The 15,228-nt window shown below is 39.5% G+C and overlaps 1 protein-coding gene across 8 annotated transcripts in view; it reads left to right on the forward strand.

Annotated features, from left to right (window-relative positions):
• The first annotated feature begins 2,896 nt into the window (after positions 1 to 2,896).
• Positions 2,897 to 15,228, forward strand: part of tcf12 (transcription factor 12) — a 342,285-nt gene continuing 329,953 nt past the window's right edge. For 3 of the 8 annotated variants that reach the window (XM_072565000.1, XM_072565005.1, XM_072565004.1), the window contains exons 1-3: positions 5,048 to 5,393; positions 6,147 to 6,239; positions 6,826 to 6,898. In XM_072565000.1, coding sequence (XP_072421101.1) covers positions 6,168 to 6,239; positions 6,826 to 6,898 — 145 coding nt within the window. In that variant the 5' untranslated portion in view covers positions 5,048 to 5,393; positions 6,147 to 6,167. Of the gene's footprint in view, positions 3,500 to 5,046; positions 5,394 to 6,146; positions 6,240 to 6,825; positions 6,899 to 15,228 lie in introns of those variants that run through there. The other 5 variants (XM_072565001.1, XM_072565002.1, XM_072565003.1 and 2 more) reach the window with 5 other exon arrangements.

The raw sequence follows: 15,228 nt of genomic DNA on the forward strand, positions 1-15,228 counted from the left end.
GCAGAATTTTATTGAATTTATAAAAGAGTTATCCTGACAATTCTCCTCATCTATAGATAGTCTGTGCGGTAACAGAACAAACCAACGTTTTCGTATTTTTGCAATAAAATCATATTTGGACCAAAATGACTCGTGCAATCTACCATTAATCTTCACAGCTCCTCTGCAGTGATTGAAACAAAAACAATTGGCGATTGTACTTCACTTGTTCAGTTTTAGGGGTAGAGTAACGACTGATACGTATGTTTCCCATAAGACACGTAGTATATTATAGTTCATAATATTTTTAATCACTTTGCATCTCTGTTTCTGCTGTCTGCCATTTTTAAGTGTGGAATTTTGTAAGGATTCCCTGCGGATCGTTCCTATTTCATCGCCCTCTATGAGCTGGAAGCACCTTTGTTCAGCCAACAATGCAGTGACACTAGATGCCGGTGGCAGAGATCGTCTTACATAACGAACAACTTTACGAAGTGTTCCCCCTGACGCTGCAGTAATTACTGCTAATACAGAGGTACGTGCGATATTTGTAATATTCCTGCTGTTGTCAGTGCCTTTTCCTACATTTAGTGACAGAAAACAAATGTCAGGCGTGAACTTCTAGCAACCTGGCCAGCTTCAACTATATATTAAGGCAAACTTAATGATCTAACCGTATGAAAACGTGAGGTTTTTTTGCTTAAATTACGCCAGCCAAATTTATTTTCTTAGAAAACGACAGATATCGTGCAGCATAAAAAAGGCTACTTTTTCTGACGTTTGTCTTAAATCTATGGATTGCAATGTTGATTTCGAGTAAAGATATGTTTTATTGGTTATTGTGATATTGTAGGCTTAAGAAACCAGCGTGAAACCAGTATCAACCCGCTAATTAATTCAGGGTACAACGGGACTGCGTTGGTATGTTCCTCCTGTGGTATAAAAATACGATAAATACATAGTTTAGTCATGGAATTCTGCAACATGAAACAGATCGCGCGAAATCCCAAAAGATACTAATGACTTACAATTATCGTAGTCAATATTTTAATAATACGTTCAAACATTTGAATACTTGCATGCCTCATTTCGGGAGACTGTTTAAATTCAGAGCAGAACATTCTTTGCAATTATCAATTTCAATATAATGCGTCCAGACAATTCACTAACTGTAATCACGTCTTGGCTGATTTGTTTTTGTTTAAAATAAATGAATAAATAAATGAAATGCATGGAAACATCTGAAAAGTAGATTTAATTTGCATTTACAATTTTATTTCAGATGTGATCGCTGTTACTCATTATGAAAGTGCAGATTTCTTGACAAACTTATTGGAATATCTAAATTCACTTAATATTTCAAAATTGTCTGTTACTAAACTAAATCGCTTGAAATTGTTAGCTCTAGAGTCATTAAAAGCAACTCCATAATGAATAGGCAGATTATACGTATGTGGAATAGTGTAGGTTAGATGGGCTTCAGATTGGTATGACAGGTCGGCGCAACATCGAGGGCCGAAAGGCGTGTACTGCGCTATAATGTTCTATGTTCTATTGACACGTCCACTAGGATTATTGAATAGGGGGTTTCGTCTGCTTATTCGGCAGAATAGAATACTTATGTAAAAAAAAAGTTTTTTGAAATATATCATTATAACACCTGAAAGAAAAATGGGAAAATAATGTCCTGTATCCAAACACCAGATTATGTCTAATCGGTGGCTCCAAGGTTGATATCTACGTATGAGACTGGCATTGCTACATTTAGAAGATAGGTAAGTGAAACTAGACCCACAGAGACCTACAAAAAGTCATTTCCGTTAATCTGTTGGGGATTTATATTTTTTGTTAAATATCTAAATGCAAGAATCACTGTCCTAAGAGTACAACACAGATTTGCACATCTGTTTGAAACGTTCAAAGATTGTTTCTTTTGAACTCTGGGTTGAAATCAAACTTTGGGGTTGACGATGCAAATGCAAACAATTGCCTGATGTAGTGCTCTGTTTCTTTACACGCAATGTAGAAATATAGTGTCGACTTGTAAAATGAGCTGAAAGACTTTGATTCTATAATTCTTTACAGCAGCTTGAACGGGTGATTTCCAAATAGTCAGACATTGACCAGAACCAAATTCCACTCATGTATAAATCTACAGACAAATGCATTTTTAAAGTATGGAGTTCAGATGGGCAAAAGAATTCCCGTTTTATAAGGCGCTTGCCACGACCTCTGGGCACCAGTGGAGTGTTGTTGTAAATCAGGCTTTATTTATTGTTAGAAGTGATTTGGTATGACACATCTTTATCTCCAAAGGAGCACTTTACTATCTGTTTTTGTCGTGCAACTGGCAATTCTGTGAAGCTACTGTATAATAGAGGGATCATCTAGCAGAAGCTGATTTTCAAAGTGTAGCTTTGAAAGTGTAACAATTTTGCCACTCATATCTAGGATGATGCTACTGAAAACTATATCTTAAACCCATTCTATCAGGATTCTAATGGGAATTATCGTTATCTGTCACAGGTTTGATCATCCAAATATACTCACATTGTTTACTTATTGCGGTGATTGAACTATCCGAACGCTTTAATTTGCTGTGTAAACTAAATAATCTATACCGATGTGGAGCATCTTTAAATCTGAAATTCTAATAAAAAATTGCGGAGTTTTTCAAAGAAAAAGCGTTTAATTAAATTTAAAGATTTTGTTCATGTTGAATGTCAACCCCGTTTTCGACCAGTGTCTTGTTCGCTTCTTATTTGCTGTCGCTTGCAGCGTCTGGCCGTCAGCGAAAGCAACTTCCCCAAGTCAGGGATGATCAGCAGAATGGGGGCGCAGCTCTCTAGCCCTCGAAGGTCAGAATCAAACTGAGCAGCTCTCTCTTCCACTCTCTCCCTCCGAAGCTCTTTTGTGGTTTTAAAGAGCAGGGGATTTTGGGATAGACTGCATGGTGCCCGAACTTCCGTTTTTTAAATTTCCCTTGTTTGTCGTCACTGTTGCAATCGAGATGCGGTGTGTTGACAGGAGCAATGTGTGAATACAAACAAGGCAGCGTTTGTCTGCTGTCTTAAGGTTTGAACGTCCGCCGAGTAAACTCCACAATCTGGGCCGTCGGCTGTTCCTCTAAAGGGGTCACATGTTGCGTTTCACATGAGCTGTGATGGGGCCTGCATTAATCTTTCGGTTCCAACTTCGTGCCGATCGATCGCCTCCTCTTCCGTCGCTTCCAAATCGCTAGGGGATTGCTGCGTCCGGTGATCAACAAATAACCAGTTTTGTTTTAAGAGCTTGAGCAATCAAATGCGCAAACCTTAAAAAAGCCCTGGATTCAAACCCCATCACGAAGAGGAAATTTTGCACTCAAAACATCATTAACATCTGTACTAACTGGCCTTTTTTTGTCGGAAACAGACAATTGTGTGCAACTTGTTCCAACCGGATAACTTTTTGGAAGGAGTCCGTTACACGTCAACAAAAGCAAGATATTACCGATGTTTGAAAACTGAAATGTTAAAAGGTAGCAGCAATTTAAAGCAAACTAGAAATACTCCCTGCAACAGACTAACGGCCAGGCCGTTGATTTGTCATTGGAGAAAGTTAAAGAGGTACTGAATTTTAAACAAGCAGGTAAAGAGGCAAGAACAAAAGGGAAGATCTGTGAAAGCAAGAGAGATTAAGCAAGAGAGATTAAGCAAGAGAGATTAATTGACAAAAGTGACGACGATGCAAGATAAAAAGGAATGGAACAAAATGAAATAAACAACGTGACTCCAAAGATGTACAGTAAATGACAAAAGATGAATCAGAAGCAGCAGTCCTGAAGTGGGGGCTGTGGATAGTTGCAATAGCCCAAGCACATCCACCTTCTTTAGAAATTACAAAAGTGCAAGTTATTTTGTCTTAAATTCAAAGATAATTAAACAGAGAATGAAACGCTTAGGACCCTTTTAATTCATTGTATGATTTATAAGTGCTGCTGGCAAACTGGTGTCTTTTTCATCACCCAAATCGAATTCTAAAAAATGTTGAAACAAAATCAAAACGTTGAAAAGACTCTTAGGTTTGACAGCATCTGCAAAGAGAAAACGAGAGAACTTTCAGGTCAATGACCTCCGTCCGAACTGGGAAAATCTAAATTTCGATTTTCGTTCAGTTTGGATGAGTGATTGATCTTCCTACACACAGCTCTTTGTTTCACACAGCAAACCACAAATTTAGCTTGCAGCAGTACACGATTTAATTAAACTTTAAGTAGCCTATTTCTTAGAATATGCAATGTATTTAAAAAAAAAGCTCCCTGAATAACGAACAAATGGAAGAACAATTCAGGCTTCCTTTTTTTGTTTTAAGTATTACACACGACCATTTAACTTCCGTCCATTCCAATATTCAGTCAACATTTTCCCTGAGGATGAACATTTTTAGCCCTGTGGAATGGAAGGACAATGTATCATTAGATTCATTGGGTCGTTGCATGTGTTTAAGCATTAAAAACAGTTCGTTTGAAAGATCTGAGACCCTAACATTAAATGCCCTCTCTTTACAGATGATGCCAAGCCTGTTGAGCATTTCCAGCATTTTCTATTTTTATTTCAGGTTTCCATATTTCTTTGCTTCTGTATTGCACGTGATTATTCCACTTGTGTCCGTTACAATAATCCGTCAACATTTTCCCCTAGGATGAAAAAAAATATAATTTTTGGCCTCTTGTGTACTGCAGGAAGATACCATCTAATTGGCCATGTGTGTAATTCGAGCCCATCCAGTAATCTGCTGTCAATCAAAGAGGGAGGAAAACAGAGACCATCTCACAACTGCCGCCTCCTGCCGCGCAAACAAAGGATCCTGCGTTGCCATTCGTTTCTGGTCATCGCCCCGTCCTTTAAGAGGCCCCAGATCTGTCGGAACGTTAAAATGCACGTCGCTTAGATGGTTGGGGTCATTGTCCACCTTTAGAAAGAGACAGGAGGTTCGCAGGACAGACGCCGTCCATGCCCCGCTCCCGGAGCCTGAAGGGAGCACGGCTCGGAGGGATACGGCGTGCTGCCCGAGCGTGGTGACGCGTCAGCTTTCCGCCCCCCCCCAACCTTCCGAAAACAATATGTCCGCCTGAAGGAGGCGCGGGGGCTGATCACCGAGCCGGGGGGGGGGAGGGTACCGAGGAAAAGGGGGTGATACAGATAGGAGAGTGGAGCGGTCCCGTACCGTATCGTACAGTTGAACGGTGGCATTCGAGCCCGCCCCGGGAAGACGAAGCGGGGGGGGGGCGGGGGGTAGCAGCAACGGCGACGACGGGTGTGTGTGTTGAGAGCGGGAGTGAGTTTAAAACCTCTCTCTCACACACACACCCTGCGGCGAGTGTGCGCTGGTGGCAGTCGGATGTTCGCTGGAAAGGGGTGCTGGAGAGCGAGGTGAGTGAGCAGTTGAGGGATCGAAGGGAGGGCGGGCTCGGCGGACAGCCGTCAAAAGTTGGCCTTGTGTATGTGCGCGCGCGCGCGCGAGGGAGGGAGGGAGACGGGGCTCGAGCGAGTTAAATGTCGGGGGATTGGGGGGGGACGACCAGGGGGGGGGGGTTTACCCTGAGGGTCAGGGCTGTGTCTGTAAACAAGGTACTAGGTTAAGGAGGAGGGGGATGATGGAGATTTTCCAAAGCTCGCCATGTCCCCCATCTGCCTTTTCAAGGCTCGACTGTGGCTGCAGTCGCCCTTCAAACCATCGACAACAAACTGTTTATTTCCAATTAAACAGGGACTGCTGATCCTATCCTTTATCTCCACAGCCCCCCACTTTAAAAACTGGAGTTTCTGCTATACAAAACTTAATACCGATTATTTACTTGGTGTATTTTTATTAATCTTGGTTCTGCTAGTTGAGGCTAAACGGTCTTTGTTATGTGGAATAATGTTAGCGGCTTACTTATTTCTTGTACAGTGCTCTTGTGTTTCGGAGAGTCGAATTTTCTTTCTGCAGTAGAGTATTTTTGGAACGTGATGTGGACTTTTACTTACACGAAAACTACTTTGGAGTCTTTTAACTTGTTAGTGAGTCGGAACCTTGTGTTGGGTTATTTTTAGCCTCACCAATAAACTTTTTTGAAGGCGTCTGCTGAGCAGTTTCTTTTAAATAATGGTTTTGAGTAAATCGTGTCACTGTTTTGTTCTTAGGTTTAGTGAGAGTAAATCAAGATGAATCCACAGCAGCGGATGGCCGCTATAGGAACGGACAAGGAATTGAGCGATCTGCTGGATTTTAGTGCGGTATGATGCTTGGAGGCTTTATTACGAATACGCTTTTCCCATCATTTGAAAGCCATGTGGCGTTGCCTGCGTCCAGCTTAGTCAAAAATAATCTTTTTGAAGTTTACCGTTATGTCTAGACGAGTCTCAGTTTTTCAGGGCAGGTTAACTGGGAAACTTGTTCAAAGCAGTTTGAAGTATTGCCGCGTTCAGGTCAGCATAGTTTTATTTTCAATTGATGGACTTCTGCTGATCAGTGTTGTCAGGTGGTGGCAAGCATATTTTCAAAATTTATAAATCGTTGAGTATTATGTCTTTATGAGAAATTATCATTTTGATAATTTCGTTTGCATAATTTACAGTCGCGACAATCAGGAATGGATGCAATAACCTAATGTTAAATTGTCTATTTACATAAATTTGTTTTTATAAATTTGAATGTGAAACTTATTATTTGAAACATTTAAACCAGTAATTCTTGACTGCTGTATCACAAAGGTACATGTTCTGTTATCAGGAGAGTCTGTCTTTAAGTACATTCAGTTGTGTGAGTATAATATTATAAAATATAGATTACTAAAATATAGAAAAACATTGTTTTTTTTAGATGTTCTCTCCTCCCGTTAATAGTGGAAAAAACGGACCAACCACACTGGCAAGCAGTCAATTTGGTGGTTCAGGTAAGGCTAAAATATGATCTCAAGTGCTGCAGTATATGTAATTTTTCATGGTTTTATTAACATGGGTTATTTTGTCTAATTTTATGCCGAGATTTAGGATTTTAATTCTGATTTCTTTGTACAGTTAGTGTAGAAAAATTCTAAATCCTGAAAAGTGTTAATTTTCTTGTCAGAATGTTGTTATGTCAGCAATTGTTTGGGATGACTAAGATATGTTAAACTGCTTATGTGTACAGGTTGGATATTAATTGGGAGGTTTGAAGATGAATGCAGAGATTGTATGCAGAATTTACAACTGTAGTAAGCTCCATGTTTTGAAATAGAATTCTGCTTTTTTATAAGGGAATGTTGTGGACAATTGAGATAGAATTTGTTTTTCAGTTTGAATATTGAATTTTAGTTTTTAAGTCAGTGTTTTATTGTAGAATTTATTATTTTTAATCTGATCATTTTTTGTTTAATCTAAAATGAATTTCTGAAAATTTGCAATTTTGTACTGAGATTGTCATTAATTTACAGCATTTTGTATTGTAACTTGAAGTTCAAACAGTTAACAGCAGTAATAATGTCTATAATTATGTTTTCTGCATTTGTTAACTTAGCATTTTCAACTGAGCAGTGATGCCATGTTGAGAAGAAACTGTATTGTGAACTTGCAGTTCATAATAAATCATTACAATTACTAATGTATTGTAGATCTAAAATTAATTACTTTGAATTAAGCCTGCTTTTCATGTTTAAAGGTTATATTGTATTCATGTCCTGGCTGTCAACTTTGATCAGATTGGAATCATAATGTTACTTTTGGTACTGAGTTTGCATGAATGGAAAGTTGCATTTGTGTTCTAGGTCTGATTTTGAAGTAATGGCTGGCTGTTGAGTATATTCAAGGCTGTGATAGACACATTTTTAGTCAATAAGGCTATAAGATAGGAAAGCGGGGTTGAAGTTAGTAATGATTTCATTGACAGATCAAATAATCTACTTCTGCTACTGTGTCATATGGACAATTTATGGTATACCTTTTGACAGTTTTGTACACTAAATTCTGCATTAAGATATTTATGAACTGACATGAATTTATGTTTTGTTCAGTAGAATTTTCCACCTTAGTGACATTTTTCTGCACGTTATTTGAAGTTAATTGAAAACACTAATTGTATGCCTGTTTGGTAGTTAGGGACATGGCTTTGCCAGACTTAATAACTTATTATTTTCTTGACTGAAGGCTTTTGACGGAATAATTTTATTCCTGTATGTAGTAATGTTTCTGCTTGCTCAGATACATATTCTTGTTTTAACTAACCTTAAATGGACTACTGGTTTTACGATTTCTTATTTAAGGGACTATTGAGACTTTATTCTTTGAATCGTCATAGAATCTCCACAGTGTGGAAACAGGCCCTTTGGCCCAACAAGTCCACACTGACCCTCCGAAGAGTAATCCACCCAGACCCATTCACCTACCCTATTACTCGACGCTTCCTCCTAATTAATACACCTAACCTGCGCATCTTTGGATTGTGGGAGGAAACCCATGCACATGTGGGGAGAATGTCAATGTGGAGTTTGTACAGTCACCCAATGGAACTTGTAATTTATAAATTTGTCAGTTAAACCTGGGATCATGTTCACGTGTTAACCCTTTGGTTTACGTGTCACAGCCTATCCGGGTTCCAGTGTCAATTAAACCTTGAACACTAATCTTTACAAAGAACAGTACAGCACAGGAACAGGCCCTTTGGCCCAACAAGACTGTGCTGTCACATGCTGCCTTTCTAATTTAAAAATTGATTGCCTCCACATTTTTCATATCCCTCTATTCCCTGCCTATTTGTATATCTGTCAAGATGCCTTTTTAAACATTGCTATTGTATCTCTCTTAGCAGTCTCCTCTACAGCACGTTCCAGGCACTTACCTCCCTCTGTTTAAAAAAAGGGCATAGCTCTTGCATCCCCTTTAAACTTACCTGCTTTCCCCTTAAACTCATGTCCCCATATAGTTGATATTTCTATCCTGTGAAAAAGACTGACGATCCATTCTATCGGTGTCTCATAATTTTGTAAACTTCTATCATGTTGCTCCTCATCTTTCATTCAAGTGAAAACAAACAAAGTTTGTGCAGTCTCTTCTTGTAGGTAATTTTCAAAGCGGGCAACATTCTAGTCAACCATTTCTGTAGCCTGTCTCCAAAGCCTCTCCGTAGATAAGGTGGGGGAGTACCAAACGACTGAGCGTATTTATAAAGTGAGAGGAGAAAGATTTAAAAGGGACCTGAGGGACAGCATTTTCCATAGTGTGGTTCATATGTGGATCGAACTGCCAGAGGGAGTGGTGGGTGTAGGTACAAATACAACAAGTGAAAGACATTTGGACAGGTATATGAATAGGAAAGGTTTAAAAGGATGTGGCCCAAACACAGGCAAGTGGGACTAGTTTATTTTGGGAAGCATGGATGAGTTGGACCAAAGATTCTGTTTCCAGGCTGTGTGACTGAATGACACAATGACATTCTTCTGAGAGTGTGGCATCCCGAACTTTACACAGTATTGCAAATGTGTCCTAACAAACTTGTATGCAACTGCAACATGACTTGCCAGCTTTCATACTGTGTCATCTGCCTGATGAAAGCAAGCTGTGGTATGCCTTCTTGATCACCTTATTTACTTGTGTTGTCACTTTGAGGGAACTGTGGATCTGTACACCCAGATCCCTCTGTACATTGATGTGATTAAGGGTTCTGCCATTTACTGTACACTTTCTTCCTGCGTTAGCTCTCCCAAAGTGCATCATCTCATTTGTCTGAATTAAACTCCACCTGCTATTTCTCCATCCAAATCTCTCGTCTGTCTATATGCTGCTGTATCCTCTGGCAATCCTCCTCACTATCAGCAGCTCTCTCCATCTTGCTCATCCTCAAACTTACTAATCAGACCACCCGCAGTCTCCTCAATCATATAGATAGATAATATATCCTTCAATATAAAATTGAAATTCAATGATTTAAAAATAATAGACTCTGGAATACAAGGGACAGTTACTTATTGCAGTTACTATTTAAATGTCTGGAACTCAACTTTACTCATGTATGGTCTCTAACCTTGATTAGTTATTGTTTTACATCTGTGTAGCCTTTTCACAAACCATGATGACAATGCTGAATTAATCTGTTTGAGACCTACAATAATGGTTGTTGATCGTTTAAATAGAAACTTGCCATCTTTATCTGCCATTATTTGGAAAATGTGTGTTCTGTCATGATTACTTGAAATATTCATTTCATTTTGGCTGTTTAAGCAAATTGTCTTTGAACATTTCTTGCAGATTTCCTTTGTGATCTGAGTATTTATGTCTTGGCTTGCATAAGTTGCACTGTTACCCCAGTAACATTGCACAGGAATTTATATAGAATCTGTCAATTTTGAATGTCCAAAAACTGCACATCACATCAGATTTTATATGTTGGTTGAATTTAGTCTTTTTATAGAAATTAATTCTCCATCAGTTGTGGTCCATGTTGGGGTACTGGTCGCAAACATAGGGCTAGGAAAAGGTTCTCCTTAAACAGGGCGAGGATTGAGGCATCAAATTGAAGTGCAGAACCTCGGGTGGTAATTATCTGCTATGCATTAAGGATGGAGGAGTGGTACTGTTAATCAAGGATATCATTGCTGTAATTGTATAAATGACTTATATTCAGGATGTAGAATTGTTTTTGAATGGTGATGAAGAATGGTAGAGTAAATTATGAAAGTGAGGGGTCTACAGGCCGCCTCAGACCAGCCACAGTGTGACAAAATATACAAAAATATTTGCTGTTTATTAGAGGAGTGACACAAATTATCAATGATTTTAATCAAAACAGTAACTGGAGAAATTTAGTAGGTAATAGTCTATTGGATGATAGTTCATTGAATTTTTTCGAGGAAAATTTATGGAGCAGTCTGCTCTTGAAACAACCAGAGGGCTGGTTATCCTAGATATTGTGAAGTGTGATAAAATATTACTTAATAGCCTCATCATATAGCCATTTCTCAGTAGCAGTGACCAAAATATGATTGAATTTTGTGTCTGGTTTTGAAAGGGTGAAGAGTTGGGCAAAGAGTATTATTTTAAACTTGAGTAAGGGCACCTCTGTGACGTGAAAGCTGAAATAGCTGAAGTGAAGCCAGAGGGTAAAGTAAAAGGGCAGTAGTGGCAAATGTTTAAGTGGACATCTTGGAATTTTTCTTTATAGTTGATATACTTGATATTCTAAGTTGTGGATGCACTGTTGTTTATGAAATTTCAGGAAAGTATAAGTTGAAGACCCTTTATCAGAAATGCTCGGGGCCAGCTGTTTTTGGAATTTGGAATTTTTCAGTTTTCAGAATGTGATGTGTAATGGTGAAATTTTTAAAAATCTTAGCGGAGAAGGAGACTTCTAACAAAGAACTTGCTTGGCCACACACCCCTCATGTTGCATCTGAGTGACACATCGAGTGGGTGTTGACTTGGGTTAACTGTTTGCTCGTCTGCAGAAGAGCTTATGCCCGAAACATCGATTCTCCTGCTCCTCGGATGCTGCCTGGCCTGCTGTGTTTTTCCAGCACCACATTTTTCAACTCTGGTACTCCAGCATCTGCAGTCCTCACTTTCTCCTGCTCACCAAACAATCTTGTTAATGAGAAAAACTTCACAAACTTCAGATTTCAGAGCTTTTCGGTTTTTGGATGTTCAGATAAAGGATCTTCTACCTGTATCAAACTTGAGGAAAAAGGTTTTAAATTGTGCTGAGCTTAGTAGTGGATCAGATGATTGGAGAGAATATAAAGAACAGCAGGTAATGATTAGAAGATTAACTGGAGGACAGAGTTACAGTGTATGGGGAAGCAGCCAACAAATAAGAGGAGGCGTTGGCTTAGTGATATTATCATGAGACTATTAATCCAGTGACCCAGGTATTGTCCTGAGCACCTGGTTTCAAGTTCTGCCATGGCAGATGGTGGAATTTAAATTCATATATTTTAAAAAATGTGTGATTTTAAAAGTCTAATGATAACCATGAAACCATTTCCAGTTGTTGGATAAACCCATCTGGTTCATTCATTTTTAGGGAAGGAAATCTGCTGACCTGGTCTACATGTGACTCCAGTCTCTCAACAATGTGGTTTACTCTGAACTACCCTCTGCGCAATTAAAGATGGGCAATAAATAGTGGCTTGGTGAGCGATGGCCACTCCCTGTGAATGAATAAAGAAAATATGAAAAGGGATAGTGTTTCTACAGATATTGAGAAAAGAGAGCAGGACAAGTGTTGATCCTTGAGTGGGTGAGAATGGAAGGTTTATAGCTGCTCAAAGTCATTGGCAGGTGAAATTAAAGATTTTGCTTCTGTCCTCATGATAGAGCATACAAACACATTGCAATCAGAAGATAAAATGGTGGGAGGAATTTGAAATTAACCTCACAGGGTATGAGAAAATTGAAGCTGTGAGCTGACAAGTTCTTGGGTACTGATGAAGTTCATCTGAGGGTTTTGATGAGGTAACTTATGAGGTGGTGGAAGTGTTGATAAATTTCCATATTTGCTAGATTTTGGAAAGGTTAGTTGGACTGGAAAATAGACAACATAACTCCTCCATTTGAAAAGACAGTCAGAAGGCAGGAAGCTATAGACCTGTTACCTTGATGTTATTTTGGTGGAGGTGTCATCATGGAGATTATATCTAGGTATTTTGAAAAACTCAAAATTGCTCAGGAAGAGTTACTATGGATTTGTGAAAGCGAAATAATCTTTCAAAGAAATCCAATAAAATTTGTTGAAGAGTAGCATACACCATGGATAAAGAAGAGTCTCTAAATATACTGGACTTGGATTTCCAGAATGCATTTGACAAGGTGCCATTTCAAGAAGGACAGTGGAGAGTACTAGGAGCTCATGCTGTTGGGAGTAACATACTAGCATTGGTAGAAGGTTGTTTGGATGATGGCAGCGAGTATGCATAAATCTTTGTTATTCTGATTGGTTGGATGTAATGAATAGAGTCCTGCCAGAGTGTATGCTGGACTTCAGCTTTTTTCAATTGACATCAATGACTAGGATGAGAGCAATAAAGGCATGATAGCTAAGTTTTCAGATGGCACCAAAATAGGTAAGATAGTACATTGTCGAACAGGCATTAGAATATTGCAGATTGTGTATTGGCAAATACCTGGCACATGAAGTATAATGTGGGAGAAGCGAAGTTGTTCATGTTGCAAGGAAGAATAATAAGTTTCCCTTAAATTACAAATTACTGCAGAATTCAGAGATGTAGAAGGATTTAGGTGTTCTAGTCCATAATATTAGTAAGCAGGTGCAGCATGTATTTAAGAAGGCTAACGTGATGCTGTCCTTCATGAGAAGACCATAAGATATATGAGCAGAATTAGGTCATTTGGCCCATTTGAGTCTGCTCTGCCATTTGATCGTGGCTAATAAGTTTTTCAACTCCATACTCCCTGTAACCCTTGATCTCCTCACAAATGAAGAACCTGTCTATCTCCGTCTTAAGGATATTCTGACTCCACTATCTTCTGTGGTAGAGAGTTTCACAGATTCACCAGTCTCTTGCTAAAGAAACTAATCTTCATTTCAGTTCTCAAGGATCATCCCTTCGTTTTGAGGCTGTGCCCTCAGGTCCTAGTCTCTCAGTATACTGTAAGTTAAAATCAGATGCCCCCTCTTTCTAAACTCCATTTGAGTACCGGTGTCGACTCTTCAACTGCTCATATGACAAGTCTTTCATTCTTGGGATTGTTTTTGTGAATTTCCCCTGGAAGCCCTCCAAGCCGACTCAGGTGCTAGAGCCAAAACAGCATTTGATATTCCAAATACATCTGACCAGAACCTTATCCAGTTCAGCAGTACACCCTTATTCTTGTATTCTAGCCATCTCAAAATAAATGCTAGCATTGCATTTGCCGCCTTAATTGCAAGCTAACCAAAGGAGAATGTTGAACCAGGATTTTCCTAAGTTCTTTTGGTCTCCGATTTACAAACTTTTTTCCCCTATTTAAAAAATAGTCTACGCCTCTGCTCTTCCTACCAGAGTTCATAGCATCACAGTTTCCCACATTGTATTCCATCTGCTACCTTCATTGCTTAGAATTTTGAATTGAGGAGTTAGGATGTCATGTTGAAGTTGCTTGGGATGTTGGTGAGGCCTCTTCTGGAGTACTATGTCCAGTACGGGCCACCATCTTATAGTAAAGATATTATTAAATTGGACAGGGTTTAGAAACTATTTGCTAGGATGTTGCTGGCTTGAGTTACAAGGAGGTGCTGAATAAACTGGGACCTTTTTCCACTGAAGAATAGGAGGTTAATGGGTGACCTTTCGAGGTTTATAAAATCATGAGCGGTACAAATAAGGTTTGTATAAAGATTTGTAGTTTGTGTGCTGGTTGTCGTACTTGTGGATAAGTTTGCTGAGCTGGGAAGTTGCTTTGCATACTTTGGTCCCCTGTCCAGGTGATGTCTTCAGTGCTTTGAAGCCGCCTGCGACGCGCTTATGTAACTGGAACAGATAGCCCTCCCACAAATCCAACCCAAACTCTGGATCAGATAAGTGGGTGACAGTGTCGTTATTGTTAAGAGATCAGAAATTGAGAACACACTCCATATTATCAACACCACACTCTCAAGGATCAGATTTCCAAGAGAGGAGAAACCAACAATCAACTCCCATTCCTAGATATGATGGTAGAAAGACACAACACAGTGAATGCACCACAAAAGTGTACAGGAAAGCCACACACTCTGACCAGGTCTTGAACTACAACAGCAACCACTCGAACACACAAGCTGCATTAGGACCCTGTTCAAAAGGGCTACAACACACTGCAGTGCTCCCGACCTATGGAAAAAAAAGAGGAGTACCTCTACAGAGTATTTGCTTCGAACAGATATCCCTGTAACTTCATCCATAGATGCCTAACAACTAACGATGCAGCAAGGACATGTCATGGCCAACTCACCAGCCACGCGACCTTACATAAAAAAACGTCTCTGAACTGACTGCCAGACTTTTCTGACCACTGGGATTCATGACAGCCCATAAACCAACAGCCACGTTCGGGCAATAACTCACCCTATACCCATCATGTTCAACACAAATGCAGTTTACAAGATTCCATGCAAAGACTGCACAAAACACTATGTAGGACAAACAGGCAGACAACTTGCAATCCATATCCATGAACACCAACCAGCCACTAAATGCCACGACCACCTGTCCCTTGTAGCCTCACACACAAATGACTAAGGCCACAAATTTGACTGGGACAATACAACGACCAAAGAACA

The sequence above is a fragment of the Chiloscyllium punctatum genome, chromosome 48 (assembly GCF_047496795.1).
Source record: "Chiloscyllium punctatum isolate Juve2018m chromosome 48, sChiPun1.3, whole genome shotgun sequence".
Lineage (NCBI taxonomy): Eukaryota > Metazoa > Chordata > Chondrichthyes > Orectolobiformes > Hemiscylliidae > Chiloscyllium > Chiloscyllium punctatum.